Source organism: Gallinula chloropus, assembly GCF_964237585.1.
Source record: "Gallinula chloropus genome assembly, chromosome: 11".
In the NCBI taxonomy this organism is placed as follows: domain Eukaryota; kingdom Metazoa; phylum Chordata; class Aves; order Gruiformes; family Rallidae; genus Gallinula; species Gallinula chloropus.
In genome coordinates this window covers 21,018,575-21,034,893 of record NC_140096.1, presented here as the reverse complement: position 1 = coordinate 21,034,893, position 16,319 = coordinate 21,018,575, and the positions used below count along the sequence as shown (strand labels likewise).

The 16,319-nt window shown below is 37.2% G+C and overlaps 1 protein-coding gene across 1 annotated transcript in view; it reads right to left on the bottom strand.

Annotated features, from left to right (window-relative positions):
• STAG2 (STAG2 cohesin complex component) overlaps positions 1-16,319 on the bottom strand; it is a 78,887-nt gene that overhangs the window by 22,207 nt on the left and 40,361 nt on the right. The window contains exons 3-15 of the mRNA XM_084269137.1: positions 15,772-15,850; positions 14,754-14,915; positions 12,047-12,143; positions 10,903-10,979; positions 9,128-9,332; positions 6,538-6,689; positions 4,091-4,164; positions 3,853-3,976; positions 2,656-2,754; positions 2,479-2,558; positions 1,873-1,980; positions 847-958; positions 183-300 (exon numbers count right to left, since the gene is read on the bottom strand). Coding sequence (XP_084125263.1) covers positions 183-300; positions 847-958; positions 1,873-1,980; positions 2,479-2,558; positions 2,656-2,754; positions 3,853-3,976; positions 4,091-4,164; positions 6,538-6,689; positions 9,128-9,332; positions 10,903-10,979; positions 12,047-12,143; positions 14,754-14,915; positions 15,772-15,850 — 1,487 coding nt within the window. The remainder of the gene's footprint in view (positions 1-182; positions 301-846; positions 959-1,872; positions 1,981-2,478; positions 2,559-2,655; positions 2,755-3,852; positions 3,977-4,090; positions 4,165-6,537; positions 6,690-9,127; positions 9,333-10,902; positions 10,980-12,046; positions 12,144-14,753; positions 14,916-15,771; positions 15,851-16,319) is intronic.

Below are 16,319 nucleotides of genomic sequence, written 5' to 3'. Positions count from 1 at the left end.
TCCATACCAGAAGTGACCTCCTGTTGCTCTTCTTCACATTTTGTAACTGCTATTAGTGATTTATTAGACACGTAAAAACAAAGAATGTATGGGGACTCTATATAAACATCTAATTTCCCTATAAATCAAGACTAGCAGAAGCTGCACAGCAATCAGTATAAAGACCTACAAAAATTGCTTACGTTCTTCTCCGTTGAGAGGCTCCTCCAACAGAAGACTGTTCATACATTCCCAGTCCTTCAAGAGGTCTGTTGCACAGTCCCACATGCTGTCCACAAGATAAGCAGCATGTTCATGCAACTAAAATGAGAACAGATTACACATTTTTCTTTATCAGCAATAAAGTTCGTTACAGAACTTGCTATAATATAGTAAACTTTCCTCACTTGGCTCCTGGCTGTAGCAAAAAAAACAAACACAGAAAAAAATTTGCAAGCTCTCTGGTTCAGCAGAGGCCTCTCTCTCCTATGTAAGTGAAAAAGATGAATCCAGACCAAATATTACAAAGAAGAGTGCCACAAGATCTGTTAGAACTTGGGGAATAAAGGGGGGGTTTATTCATTGTTTCTCACCCCTCCTTCTAAATCTCATAAATCACACTTCCCTTCCACTTATATATTAGCATGAAGAATGACAAAAGAGTAGAAATCACAGCCTGCCTCACTATCCGTCCAACCCTTCAAATAAACACAACCTCTCAAAACGGTGTTCCCCAGGTTGCTCAAATAATAGAAAAACCACGACATTTGTCATTAACCAATGAGTATGGAAAATAAGAAAAACAAATTAAAACAGTGTTAAAGCCACACACCACAAAAACAAGGATATCCTTGAAACTCAACTTACTTCACTTTCCAAAAAGAAAAACACTAACGTCTTCACAAGATTAGCATTTGGACTTTGTCTTCCTCTCCTTTTCAGTATTCCATCATCTTCGGGATCTCTGCGGCTGAAAAGCCTAAAAGAAAAATTATTTCAGGACATGTTCCTTCATTACCTTTGCCACAGTCGATTCCTACCAAGACACTGGAGTGTTTTGTTGTTCAGTTAGTTTTTTGTTGGTTTGTTTTGGGGTTGGTTTTTTTGTTTGTTTGAGGTTTTGGTTTTGTTTTAAATAGACACACACTTAATACCTTGCTGCTTGGCTTTTTTTGAAAGGAATTCAATTGGGACAAGTATCTTTAGAACAATTTCATGAATGCAGAGTTGGCATTTTGCTGACTGTTTCCAGTAGAACATAAACCGAAATGCTTCACAAACATCAGTGATAATTGCAGGTGCTTGAGGTCCCTTTGGTCTTTAGGAAACTACATTTTCTGAATCTCCCCACATGAGACCTTAAAGCAGCAAAGAAGTACAGCAAGGTCTGAAAGGTATTAGATGGAAACTATTTTGTTTCCCTTTACATCCAATGTGTGTTGAATTATTTTTTTTTAAACGAAAGTTTTTGGAAAGCTGTCATATGAGCCAATGCAGTGTGCGGGGGTGGAGGGGACAACATCATGATGACACCACAAGTGGGGAAACTACACCTTACGATGCAAGGACAAGCTTTAGGTACCAAGCTATGTGAGCATTTTAAGATGTTTCACAGAATACAGGAAGGATTAGAAAGGAGAAGACAGGAATGCTTTTATTACAGCCCTGTAGGTATAAGGTTTTAAACCCCAGCTTTACATCACTATTTCCCATTCAGGAAAACTACAACAGTTCAGATGGTATACCAGTGTTACTCTTTCTGTGAGTTACTACTTAAGGCCACTTCACTATTCAGTTTTCCCCTTTCTTAACAAAGCCTAACAAGAATCACAGTACTAGAGCACAAACTCAAGTCTACAGGACAAGAAGTTAACTATAATTTCTCTATCTTACTTTTTATAAAGAAATTCCCCTGCGGCAACTGCTACTGGCCGATGCGCTGAATAAACCAGATGGTAGACGTTTTCACAGTCTTCTGCAGTCAGAACTTCTTCACTACTCCTGGGGGGTGGGAAGAAGTAAAGAAAAAAACCCCAATGAAACCCCAACTGAGTCAAGAGAGTATTAGTCCCTCCTAATGAGAGAGATGGAAATCAAGTAGAATCTAACCCTCTTCCTTATATTTGTCACGCTAAATTGAAAGCGGGTTGGCTTGTTCCAAAGTCTTTCTAAACAAAAAATTACTGATAAAGTCTGAGTGTTTGGTAGAAGGTTATGCTCAAAAGCAGTTCAAGTATTCCATGATAGTTTCAAATTGTGGGAGCTGAATTCTATGCTTCTAAGACTACACATACTTTTTAACTGTGGGCAGATCGATAGGAGTTCTTTCTAGCCACATTGTTTTTGAAATTCCAACGAGCGCAAGATGTGTGGACATTTCTCTAGACTTTGGATTATGTGAATTCTGTCAAACTGCTGCTCTTGCCCACAGGTAAGAGAAATACTTTTTGAAGTTCTAGTATTTCTTGTAGGTCATTAAGGAGATAAACATGTACTTACTGTAAAACAAGAGTGAGTAATTTTATTGCTTGGACTGCAACATCGTATTCTTTGTCCAGAGTCATAGATACAATTCTGTCCTAAGAAGACAAAAGAAAGTATTTTCAAAGGTGAGAGGAGTGTAATACAACTTCAAAAAAAATCCAAGTGTACTTGAATATATGAAGTTACACTAACCTTGAACCGACTGGTGAAGAGTTCCAATTTGGAATTAAGCTCTTTATTATAGTAAAGCCCTTGCAAAGCAGTTAGGCATTTGAGCCTCACTTCCCCTTGCTAAAATAAAATTAAGAATTAGATTAAAAGTCAAGCATAGGATACAGATGTTATATTCAAATCATACAAGACAAGTTTCTTTAGCAATATGAATTAATTCAAGTGACAAAGAGTAAATGTTGTCCAGATATAGTATCAATAATCATGTTAACAACATAAGAGTATATGCTTACCAAAGGGGGGTGAGGGGGAACCAAACCAGTATCTATCTGCAGTTAGCATCTCTAAGTCAAAATACACTTGTTTCATTGTTTAAAGATGTACTTTAAATGCTGAAGGTATTTCTAAGTAGAATTGAATGTGTTTCTTGTAATTTACACAAAAGCTAGCAATATCTGTATCATTAAGGAACACCAAGTAGAGACAGAGAGAAACATTCCTCCTGAAGTACTAAACTGCCTTTAGCAGACAACATGCCATCAGGTACAGACACAAAATACTTAGCAGAAGTCTAGGATTACTGCTTGAACACAGTTGCTTATATTCCCACTGCTACAGGTTATTGTTTTTCCTGCATGGCGGGAGTGAGCACCCCTCATTTATTTAATTTCAAATTCAGCAGCTTGAAGTCTCCAATACCAAAGCTGAGACCATGTGCTGACTCCACAATGAATCAAGTAGCATTTATACACTGTATCTGTTGACCACTCCAAGCAGAGAATAACCTCTAGCTGGTAAGTAACAGCTTGAGGCACTCATCAGCACAGAAGGAGGGCTTTTCCCGGGGTTTTTAGAGCTCGCTGAGAAAGCCACAAAGTTTAACTTGGCAAAACAGAAACCTTAGGCTCTATGATGGAGCATTCCATGTGAAACACAATTTTAATTATTATAAAGTAGCAGTCTTCATCAGCAATAAATAAATATAAAACTGCATGTCTTTAAATGTACACATAAACACACACTCTAAAAACCAATTCAAAAGACTGTCATATAGAGACTACACACACACACGTATGTTGAAATGCCAGTGCTTCAGAGTAGTTAAGAGCAGTGATGGATAAAACAGCTAAGAGATCAGAACCTAGCCTGGCAGGATCAACAACCAAAACCATGGAGTCACACTTCATGATTCTGCCCCTTTTCCTCTATGCACCTTACCTTATCATGCATAGTCCACCCCACATATTTTAAGTAGCTGTCATTGAGAAAGGCGTCACTGTACATCTTCATCCATATTCCAATCTCTTCAATACAGATAGCTCTTATTTCAGCAATTGCATCTCTGTGGAGAAAAGTGGGACAATGAGATCAAAAATATGAGTAGTTAGAAATAAGTTGTCACCAGCTTTCAAAACAAATTAATGGACCTACAAATTACTTACTGAGAGAAACTTACCGGTATCTATGCACAAAAACACCTTTAAATATTGCATTCATCATGTTTTCTATTTCATCCTGATTTTCCTGAAGCTGAAAATGAACAGAGTACATAAAGAGTGAGCAGAAAACATGACCATTAAACCCTTTCCTCAAATGTTCACAAAATATGCACAGCACAATACGCTATTACTCAAGGAACTGTATCCACCACAGCATCCAAATTTTAGTAATTCTGAACACTTTAAAACTGACCTTCAAATATACCAATACATCTTAGTTTTCTGCAAGCTCCTGAAGTTACTTATAAGAAAACTTCACTTCTAGTAACTTTTTAAGGCTGACATTCAGCCTATTTTTTAATACACAGCACGGTTTTAAGGACATATTATTAAAACAATACCAAAATCACATGAACTGCATTACAGGGAGACTTTTCTGTACAGTAAAGAATTTGTAATCTACACAGACAAGATACCAAAGAAGAATTTGGCTACATAAGGGGCACATATCATTTTGAATATATTAATTAAGAAGATGCAGAAACAGAGGAAAGTATTGCAGAAAGAATTAATATAAGAATACAGAGCTGAAAAATAAGAGGAGACAAATCCTCAGAGTAAAACAGTGCAAGAAATGCAAATGTGATGAGAAGTTATACACGCAGTCTCTAGAACATAGAAAATTATATTTGCTTTGTAAATACAAGAAATTCAGTTTAGAAATTTGAAAGTAACTGAACATTGTCAGAAGACAAGCATATTCTTTCTGCAGCCTGAATAATAAAGGTAGGACAAATTCAGAGAATGTTCATGAGAATAGTCAAGGACTTAGGAAGTTGGTATTTTGGTGGATCAGATTTAAAACAGACAAACAAAACCACACCCAAACACACCACACACACAAAACAACCTAAAAAATCCCCACTGCCCCAAACCACCCAAAAGTGCCCCCTAAAAAACCAACAGTTATACTCAGATGAGGGGGTAAAGCAAAATTTTTAACATGTTCTGGGCCTAAACTGAACACTTGCCCACAGCAGGCTCACTCTGAAGTAGGAAAAGATTACTTTTAATATTTTGAAGTTGTTTTAAAGAAATAAAAGAATCCATTAGGTGAATTTTAGAACTGGATTAAGTCTGAGTCATAAATGACCCAAAAACCTGAAATCAAACAAACAACTGAACATGACTTTCAAGCTTACTTTCATTTAGTACAAGAAAAACCAGAACATCGGGGAAGAGCTGGTAAGAAATCCTAAAAGCCAATATACACATGAGCAATTGTGATTGGGAATAGTCTTGAGGCTCACATTGCTGGCTTTTCTGTGTATCTAGGTGTTACTTCTAATGGGACTAGTTCTGCAGGCACATCTAGCACAGCTACAATTAATGCATTTAAGTGATCAGTCTCCAACTGCAAAACCTTTATGAGATGACTAGAAGCTTATTGATAAGCTTATTTCTAATGTCTAAAACAAAGCAAAAAACCCCAAACAAAACACTACAGAAAACCCAAAAACACTAGTTCTCCCCAAAGCAAAAATGTAAACAAATGAATTAGGGCTTTCAACAAGACAGCATAGTCTGCAATGAACAAGGAAGTCCCTTTTACACAAAAAAGAAAACAGAAGTAGACTATAGCTTCCATGTCGATAGTGTTTTCCATAGGGAAAACCCACCCAACAAGAAACCAAACTAAAAAACCCCACTTATCTAAAGCCTTTAAACACACTTCTTGCTGAGATTGGTACTAACATCACAAAGGCAATATTGTGCTGCAAAATTGTGGGGTTATTTTCTAGAGGCCAAAAGCAGTCCACGTAACTCCTATTACATACTTGAGGTCAGCTTAGCAAACCAGTCAAGAACGGCAACGACAACAAAATCTATTACTGACTGCTGTCTCTCCTGCTAACTTTACTAAGTAGGTATTATCTGAATTTTATTTATTTTTTTAAACAAGTCTACATTTATCTCTTTTAATAAAAAGCAGACAGTAAGAAGCACCTTTCAAAGTAATTAAGTTTTTCAAACATTAAACATGAACAACTGCAATAATGAAACACAGGGACTAATGACTAACTTTAAAAATAAATAAAATTGCAGAACAAATTTATTATTGATCATCTCCCTTGCAGTGGCCTTCCAGTACTCAAATGGGCTGCCAGAAAGCTGGAGAGGGGACTGGTCACAAGGGCAGAGGAGTGATGGCTTTAAGCTGAAGGAGAGGAGATTTAGATTAGATACGAGGAAGAAATCCTTCCCTGTGAGGGTGGTGAGGCCCCTGGATCCCTGGCACTGTTCAAGGCCAGGTTGGATGGGGCTTTGGGCAACCTGGGCTAGTGTCCCTGCCCATGACAGGGGAGTGGGACTGGATGGGCTTTGAGGTCCCTTCCAACCCAAACCAGCCTATGCTTTCTCAACACACATCCTACAGACACCAGTAACCAAGAGTCACACCAACCTCCTTCCTTTTCTGTAGTAAGAGTTCCAGCCGATCATTAGCTCGTTTCCCAATTATTTTATTCCGTTCTGCTTCATACTGTCGTTGTGTATTGTCCATGTTAATACTAAGATTTAATGCCACATTCACTAAAGCAGTCATCAGCTTCATGGCTACAAGGAAATGAAAAGAATATGGGTTATTGAAAAAGATTACCTGGTCTAAGAAAATATAAACAAAAACCTGACACTTCCTCCTGTCAGCCTCCTCCTTGCATTTATGAAGATGCACTCATGGTAGGCTTCTTTATACACAAGCTTTAGCAGTGTTTTTCTAAGCTTATCATTGCTTATCACAACAGAAAAAACACTGGCATTTTGTTCTTATCTTTCTGTCAATTTTTTAATACTATAAGCATTGTTCTTGAACTGAGATACAGGATATCCTTCTCTAATAAAAAAAAGGTGGAATAGAAGACCTACAAATCTAGCCCAAGAAATATTAAAAGGGTTCCATTATTAGACTTGGTCAGTACACTGGTATTACCAAATCATTCAACCTCAACCATTCAAGTCTTTTTTTCTTCAAAATGAAGTACCTTAGAGCATCAGCACCACCATTACTGCACCAGTCTTTTCCCCCTCATTTTGACGAAAGGCAGTTTTCTTTAATTATTCCTTTATTTGCCAAAGCAGAGAAAGGACATCAGCCAACTAGAAGCCAGAGGACTGACCAAAATATAAAACCAAATGCAGACCAAAATGCAGACAAATATAACCATTCTACAAGCCAGGAGGTGGTCAACAGTAAACTTCCATTTCTTATGAACTGCTGGAACAAGGCACGAAAGGGCTTGCATTGGCAGAGCGTACACAGAGCATTATGCTAGTGAAACACGCTTAATAAGGTTGATGAGTAAGGCATAAAGACATGCAGATACATCAAAATATTGTCACACACTGTGATCTCCAAGGATATCAAGATGAAAAGAACAAGTCTGAGCTAATCATAGAAGCCAAAATTACTGCAAGTAACAGCAAATATGGATACAAGGCTTTTGTTGGCTGTCTATTCCATATAAAACACAATCTTCAAGAAAATAAACTGCAATCTCACATGAAATGCACAAGTAATTACATAAAACCAACAGAATGGGCTACCTATGTGAACAAATGCAAACAGACTACTAATTAAACTTTTTTTGCATGACAAATTAACTTGCAACTGGGCAACTTCTGCCACTTTAATTCATGCACAATTCAAAGTAGCAGTAAAAACTTGGGGTTTCTAAGACTAAAGTTTGTATTGGTTAAATGGTACAACAGTCAAATTGACACTACAGTGCAACCAGTATATTCTTCAAGAAGCTAAAGGGGGCTACATAAAAGCTGGAGAGGGACTGCAGCGATAGGAGAAGGGTAATCAATTTAAACTAAAAGAGGGAAGAGTTAGGAGTCAGGAGGAAATTCTTCCCTGTAAGGGTGCAGAGGCCCTGGCACAGGTTGCTCAGAGAAGCTGGCAGTGTTCAAGGCCAGGTCGGATAGGGTTTGGGCAACCTGGGCTAGCGGAAGGTGTCAGACTAGATGGGCTTTGAGGTCCATTCCAACCCAAGGCAGTCCATGATTGCAATATAAGGGTTTGTTCCTTGCTCCATAACAAATGTATTGGCTAGTGGAAGTCTCCAGTGGCAGCCAACACAAAGCATACTAATGTATATTCAAGAGATATGATCAATGAAATAGACCTGACCTGATAGTCAAGACTGAAGCTAGCTGTAAATCAGCCCATTTCAGAGTGGCAAAAACTCAACTCAATGTACAATCTAAATGCACCTTGTTTAGACTGAAATTGCTACAATAAGCTTTTTTTATTAAAATGAGGACTGCTATGCAATAGCATCTGAGACTCTTCACTAACCAATGCAGGTGTAGGACTTCCTTATCCAAGAAGCTTATCCTTTGTCCATGAGGACACATTTAAAAACACCATACTTATATTAATGTCCTTGGGAATTAACAGATTTGGAAAAAGTCACGTAAAAAGGACAACTACTTAAAACCTTACAGGAATCTAGTGACTGTTATCACTGATGAAGCATTCTTTTAAGTTATTTCTAATGTAATGAATAAAAATACTACCATCACTTACAACGGCCTCAGTATCCAGCACAACTTAAGTTTGTAGTAATAATTGCACCCAATCTAAAATACAACTCCTGTTGACTTAATGCAGAGTATAATCAGTTTGAACTGCATCTGAGGTTATCTTTTTAACCTACACCCTTATTATGACCAAAGACAAACCTGTAAATTCAACTAAGAAGTTTCCCTCTGCTTACTTTTTCTACTAGACTGGCAGCTAACAAAAATTAAGTCCTTAACACTGCTGGTTAAGAACACCTTAAAATAATGCTGAGTTTTTCAGTAATGAAAAAAACCCAATAAAGGCAAGATAAGACAACTACACCAAACCAAGCTGCGTTAGATGAAAATCACAGAGTGAAACACAACTTGAATGTCAAATCTCACACAGTTTAACCAGAACAACTCTTTCTGTGCAACACACACAACATAAAATGGAAGCAATACACAGATAAATATAACTCACTGACCTGCCAGTGTGCTAGTGTGCCGAAACGCTCTGACTTGTGAGTCTGACAGCCCCGTAAGCAGTGAAATGACAGTATCCATCATATATTCATCATATATGATGCTATATTGACATTGTCGGACGAGTACTCCAATGAACTCACAAAAACTGGATTTGAACTTCTTCCACTGGGGACCAGCCATAGTTAGCGGATAATCTCCACTATCCTATTTAAAAAAAAAATAAACAAAAAAGGGAAATAGGTCACACTTTCAAATGTCTTTAACCTTTACACAATAAAATACCTTTTAAAAGAGATGTATACAGTTTTACAGCCAAAATCTCCAACGCCAGAGAAACAAGAGATCAGATGAATGTGATTCCACAAATACACATCTACTTTGCAGCTCAGGCTTGCTATATACAGAGATAACATATATGTCCTATCATAAAACCTGCTCATATCCCAGACATACCATAGTAACACTTAAGTTCTTCTTCCTGTCCTACTTCATTAAAGAAATAATAAAATCATACCCTTCACAAATTTGCTTCAGGTTGTACTAGAACAAAAGAACCATCACATGAACAGTTAGTTGACATATTTGTGAACACTCAGTTCAGTAAAAAAGGTTACAGGGAGATGCCTCCACATCAGACTGAAAAATTCCAAAGTCACAAAATGACCTCCTGTAACACCTTGAATATAACAGATGTGTGGCCTTCTCCTGGTTCAGGAGCCTTTTAAAGAAAATTACAATGGCCTGCATTAGCACTTCTATGATCAGCTTCTTTAAGAAGCTACACAACATTATAGGTCAAAAATGAAGACAGCATCCATGAAAAAGAAATTAGAAATCTAAGAGTTATTGATTAGAACACTTTTAGGAGAAAGATTGAGCATAACAGTGATAACAAAACCTCACCCTGAACAGACGCAGCTAAAGCTTTATTAATCTCATACAACATTGCCTTGTTGTAAATAAAATTACTTATGAATTGACATAGTTCTAAGATCCTTTTAAACAAAATCATATTACATTTTTGCCTTGGTCAAAGTTACCAATTTTCTTTGGATTTTTAATGGGGGTTTGTATTATTTCCATATTAGACAAATGTCCGGAGGAGGTTAAGCTACTTTCACATTCTTTGGAACATCAACACTGAAGTGGAATATCACTCAAAAAACCCAACTACAAAGCACAAAACCCAAAACAACCAAAAAAACCGCCAAACCCCAAAACACACCCCACTCAAAACCCCAACTTATCTCCTTTACCCCAACACTCAGTATACAGAAAGCAAATTGCAATTTAAAGGAGAAAAAGTTGTAAGTCCCATGAAACACAAAGCATTAGTCTTCAACTAGAGAATAAGCAAAAATAAGCATGCACGATTCACAGATTAACAAAGTCATAAAAATAAATTTACCAATCATTCTGAAGTTACTTAAAGTTACTTCAGGTCTAAAGTTACAACCTAAAGGCCTTACATATGCAGCAGGAACAGAGAGCCATCCCACACAGCCCCATAGTAGGAGGAGTTCCCACTATTCAAAAAATGGAAGTGAATATTGATTTCTTAAACCATTAGTAAAAAAGCCCTATGAACAGGCAGAGCTTTACTTCCCAGTCTTACAAGTTCAGGGAAATAAGCAAGTTCAGATTTTCATTCATTGAGGTACTATCACTGTTACAGCTGACCTCACCCTTGAAAGCAAGGTGTAGCAACGTGATACAGCAAGATTAGAGCAGGTAAAATAAACAATAGCAATATATTTCCAGTATTTTAAATTACCTCATCAAATTCTTCAGTCATTTTTCGGATTATTTCAGAATTCTGCATATGTCGGAACATCTCTGCTGTAACAACTCCTACAATTTAGATGTTATATTATTAGCCCTATTATTATGAAAGTGGTAGATGACAGATAACATGGCTCATGCTACAATGTAAAAATTACCATTTTTCAGCTGACCTACCAATTATAGATGTATTTAAAAAATTACACATTTTTTATTTTAGCATTCATGTATACCAAGTGCTTGCCACTAATACTTTCTTCTCTGTATTTTTTATTAGCATTTGTTTTTTAAAAAGGGTGTGTGTGTGTGTATACACACATCCAGAATTTACTCATTCACTTGTAATCAGAAGCCAAGGATAGTTGTGCCAAACATCGTCATCAGCCAAGAGACTGCACTAATCTGAAGTGACCTTTCGGGACTCAGGATTCTAAATGGTATAAGGCAATATTTAACAGTTCTACTGCTGCTTATTATCTTTTGCACTGTAATAAACACAGTGATTTCATGCAATTTCTATTTGTCTTAGCCTCAGACTGTTAAGAGTGTAAAGGGTGATATAAAAAACAAATGGATCTACTAAAGTTTACTGCAACCATGCCACAAAATTCATGACAGGGATCATCTGGGAAAGCATTCAAATATTCTGTAGTTTTATCTGCTAACAATAATCAAAAGGTCACTGCTCTTGAAAGCATGGATAACCTCTGAGGAATGCTGTTAGCTGCCTGGAGATTTATGCACATTAAAAGTTTATCGGGACAGAGAAATGCTTGAGCAGAACAAATTACATCCGATTCCACTCTATCAAGAGCAGCCACGCTGCAGGGCAAGTTACCTTCTTTTTCAAATGATGGTGGGGGGAGGAGAATGGAGAAGGTAGAAAAGAAAAACAGGCAATAAAGAAAACAAGATCTGGAAATGCAATGATACTGTACAGAGGCTTAGTCTATACTTTTTTTAAACATAGCATAGTATTTCTAGACTTCCCACTCTCGCCTTCACTACAAGAACCTAATAATGTAGGCTACCCACAGGGAAGGAGCAATCCTACAGCATATGCCACATAAAAGCAAAGAATGAGACTCATGTTATAATATTACTTAGATGGATGAGTAAACATTGCAGTATCTTACCTTTACAGCCTGAACACTGAATAAAGAAGTTAATGAGATCAAGAAGTGCTATATCTCGGTCATGTTTGTATGACTCTATCCAGTCATCCACTACAGACTGAAAAGAAACAGATATAAAGGCACTTTTTAGTTTTCATAAATTGAAGACGGTGTTATTTAAGTGCTTTCCAGTGATTCTTGTTTCCTTCCATAAATAACTTGAGTTCTGGGGGGTTTAATACAGAACAAAATGTTTGAATAATCCATTACTGCCCTACCAGCTTTTACTAACTCTCTATTATATAAACACAAGTACAAAATTGACACCTAAACATAAAGCACAGGAATACAAAATAGTCCCCCAGTACTTTTTCTCTGAGGAAGAATGCAAAAATATTTGATTTTACAGAAGGACGTTTTCTTCTCTCTTCCTCTCCACAATTAGTGGCTTTTCTAAGCATACTATTTATAAGTCCCCTTCCAACAGCTACAGCTCCCTATACTTTTCAAAAATATTGCCCCTTTGATGACCTCTGCTCCACAACATTGTCCTACACTGCACAGACATTAATTAGTCAGTATTAATGAAGCCAAATAGGAACAAGTGCATTTTACTGAAAAAAACCTAAAGGGAAGCAAATTAATAGAAGAGCTGTGACAATGGTTTTGAAAAGAATTTACATGCAACTGGTTAAACCATTCATGTGTATAGTACAAATTGTCTACTGCAGAAGTCAAAAAGGTACATCATACCTTAACACAGGCACAAGAGACTTGCTTCAGCACCAAGCTCACAGCTTTGAGGTTAAGTATGTTGATACCCCATCCTGAAACCTACAGTCATTCATAGTTCAAAACTTCCAAAAGACAATTGGCCTCAGCATCATGCCTAATGCACACCCATCTGTATTCTCAGTGTTCTCTCTCTCACAGGCAGTAACACCATGCAGAAAAAAACCCTGAACAGAGACACAGCTAAACACCCTTCCCTAAACTAGTTTATAGTGTAATGCACAGCTTCTGTCAGCAAGACAAAGAGAATGAAAACCTCAAAGGGAAACTGTTGTAGTCGTCCCAGGAGCAAAACCTACAAACTAGAATTGATTCAAATAACTTGTAGGGAGGGGGAAATAATCTTGGTGAAAAAAAAAAAAAAAAAAATCTTAATTTAGGCTTATAACGAAGGTTGTTGTATGAGAACAGGAAAATAGTAGGAATGGACCAAATATTTCAATGAGGAAGCCTTGTTTTCAGAATTTTTTTAAGATCCTCGTGCAAAACATTTTATCTCTGTGGGTGAGCCAACTGCTTTTGCTGGGGAAGAGGCACTGCCCAGAAGAATGTATGGAACAAAATTTAAAATAAAATTTAAATTATCATTGGAATCTTTTCAAGTAAGTAAGCACTGAGGGCCACAGAGAAAACTTTTTACACTGAGTGCTGAAGTGGATTTAGAAATATTTTGAGAATTTTTTTCCTTAATTTAGACAAAAAATACTGACTAAGAGTCAACTCTCTATCACCCAGGTATTAATTCCCCAATTCAGAGTAATTAGGCCTTGCAAAGGTCCATTTTGGTCTTGGAAATAAAAAGATTTGACTGTATAGAAGACTGTACATAACTTTAAACAGTTAAAACGTCATGAAGATACAGTCATTGATAACTGGCTGAAAAGGCAGCACATTGAGCAGCAGTTAGACAAGTGCCAAGTTTTTCCACCTGATACCAGAAGTATCAGAATTTCTTTGTGCAAATACAGCAAAATTGTTTAAGAAATCTGAGCTACATTTCTGCCAATGAATTCAGGCTTCAAGGCCCTCTGCTCTAATGCAGGAGCTTGCAAATCTTGAGAGGACTGCATACAGCCCCAGCTTCCTGCGCACGTATGAAGCTGTAAACTCTAGATTTCCAATCCCAAAGATAGTCTTTCTTCAAGGCTGCTGAGAAGTCACATGAGTGAGTCAGCAGGAAGGCTTCATGGCTGACAGGCTTACACTTTAACCCTCTCTCCACTGGAAGACTCACACAGTCACAGAAACACTTTACTGATTTAACTGAATTAAAAAAAAAAAGTAAAAAGCTCATTTTTTTAATATTCAGTCCTATTAGTAAATGCAGTGGGGACAGTGCCTAGTGCAAAGACGTCAAGCAAGTTAAAATTTCCTGACCCAAATTCCAACCAATCTGAGTCTTGCAATATATATTAGCCAAGTTAACTCAGGGGAAATTTTAAAAGATTAGCCCTTAAGTTGTAGCTAGTTATTTTACTTTGGGTGACATAGGAGAAGCAACTATTTCTTTCCAGATAATCTAAACTCTGGAAGCATGTACAAGCCACAGATTTCTTAATCCTATGATAGTTACAGGAATAAATCATACTCGGATTACGTTACAGCCACACACAAAAAGATGATAAAAATTACTTAATCTAAAATAAACTTTCTTCATTCAGGATACTGAAAATTCACCTTGAATTATAATTTCAACTTCTTCATTTATATGTGTGATCACTCATACCTGACATTTAGAAGTGAAAAGATAAGTTTGCTGAAATTCAAACCTTAACAATACAAAAACTGCTTTTCTTTTTTAAAAAAAATTTAAACCTAATCTGGTTTAAGCAGAAAATTACTTTGGGCTTCACTTTATTAAAACATATGCACAGGAAAACATTGTTCTATTTAAACGATACACTCATCCAAGTCACAGAGATATCCGAAGTCTTACCTGCATAGCACTCTTGCCCATTTTAACTACCTCAAACAGCATCATGTTTTCCACACCATTCTGTTGGTGATGTCCATTCATCCGATTCGGACCACCCGGTTTCCCTCCACCGTTTCCACTTTTCCCCTTTTCTGCTGTTCCTTTTTTTCCTTTTTTACAGGTCTGCAATCATACACACACACAAAGAATTTTCAATTGGATATTATGTAGTAATTAAAAAAAACCAAACCAACTTACTCATATCACGACAGCTATATATATATACACACAAGGCTTTTTATTTTCAGGAAGCAGATTTAAAATCCAAAGTTGAGATTAATAGCTGATCCTGACTGATACAAGACTAATGGGAATTCTACAGGTTCCAATACTTCCTTCCCCCCACTTAAAATCGTCTAACAACTAAAGCCACACTTAGTGACAACGTACAACATGACGATTTTTCCCATGTTTAAACTGTAAAACAGCTGATACAGACTTTATCTAAGACACCCATGGCAATTCCCGGGTCAGATGGTCTGCAGGAGGCTGCCTGTGCCACAGCAACAGAGGAGCCACACGTGGTGGGTACCAAGCCAGGGAGAGGGCAAGAGCCATCGCAGTGGGGAAGACACTGCTGAGGGGAGAGAAGGGTTATAATCCCACTTTAGGTCTACCCACTCAGGGAAATGCCTTTTAATGGAATTATTGGTTCTAGAATTGATGATACTAACCAAATGAGACTGTATTAGCAAACATATGCATAGGATGGGACACATGCAAAGAGAATAATCAAACCAAAGCTAATCTTTTTCTCCTCTACCTCATTTATATTATATATATGTATATATACCTCCTATATATTTGTCTTCATAGGCAAATACTCAGGATGAAGCATTTCAACAGAAATATGAAGTTCCTTCACAGCACACTGACATTTTCAGAAATTACTCCTAGCTCGTTCAGCTTCAAAGCAAGTGCTGAACTCTTCCCTCTGTAACAGCATAAGTGTTTCAGTATCCCTATAAACAGAACGTACCTTTCCTTTGCCTTGTTTTTGGTTTTTTCCTTCAATATCCTCAAAGTCTGTATCAGAAGAGAAGTGTGTTTCAGACTCCCTACAAAGATAAAGACAAACCATTTCCACATTTCATTACAAACATTCTAAACTCCACTACATAAAGTCAAGTTATGTTCAGTCCAGTAAGTCAACTCTAATAGTGAAACTGTTTTTTTTCTTGTTGAAATCTACAGTCTAGGAACAGATCGAAGTTTATCCTCACAGTCACAGCCTATCCTGCCTCCACCAATTTACCTGTGTAGAAAGCACGTAGTAAGGTTAAAGAATGTGGTGAGTAGAAAATAGCAGCAGGTTGGGAACCTTGGTTTGTCCCAAGCCAAAAGCAAAGAGCACTGTAAGCATCTGCCAAAAAAACTTAGAAGAAAAAAGAGAGGGGAAAAATCCAGAGCAGAATAAGGAGTCACTACCTCCCCTCATAACAAAGCGTCTCTGCAGATCTCTTCAGACTAGTAGAAATTAAGTAAAGAGGTACACACTTAGGTTGAAAGGTACAGAATAAAGTTTGG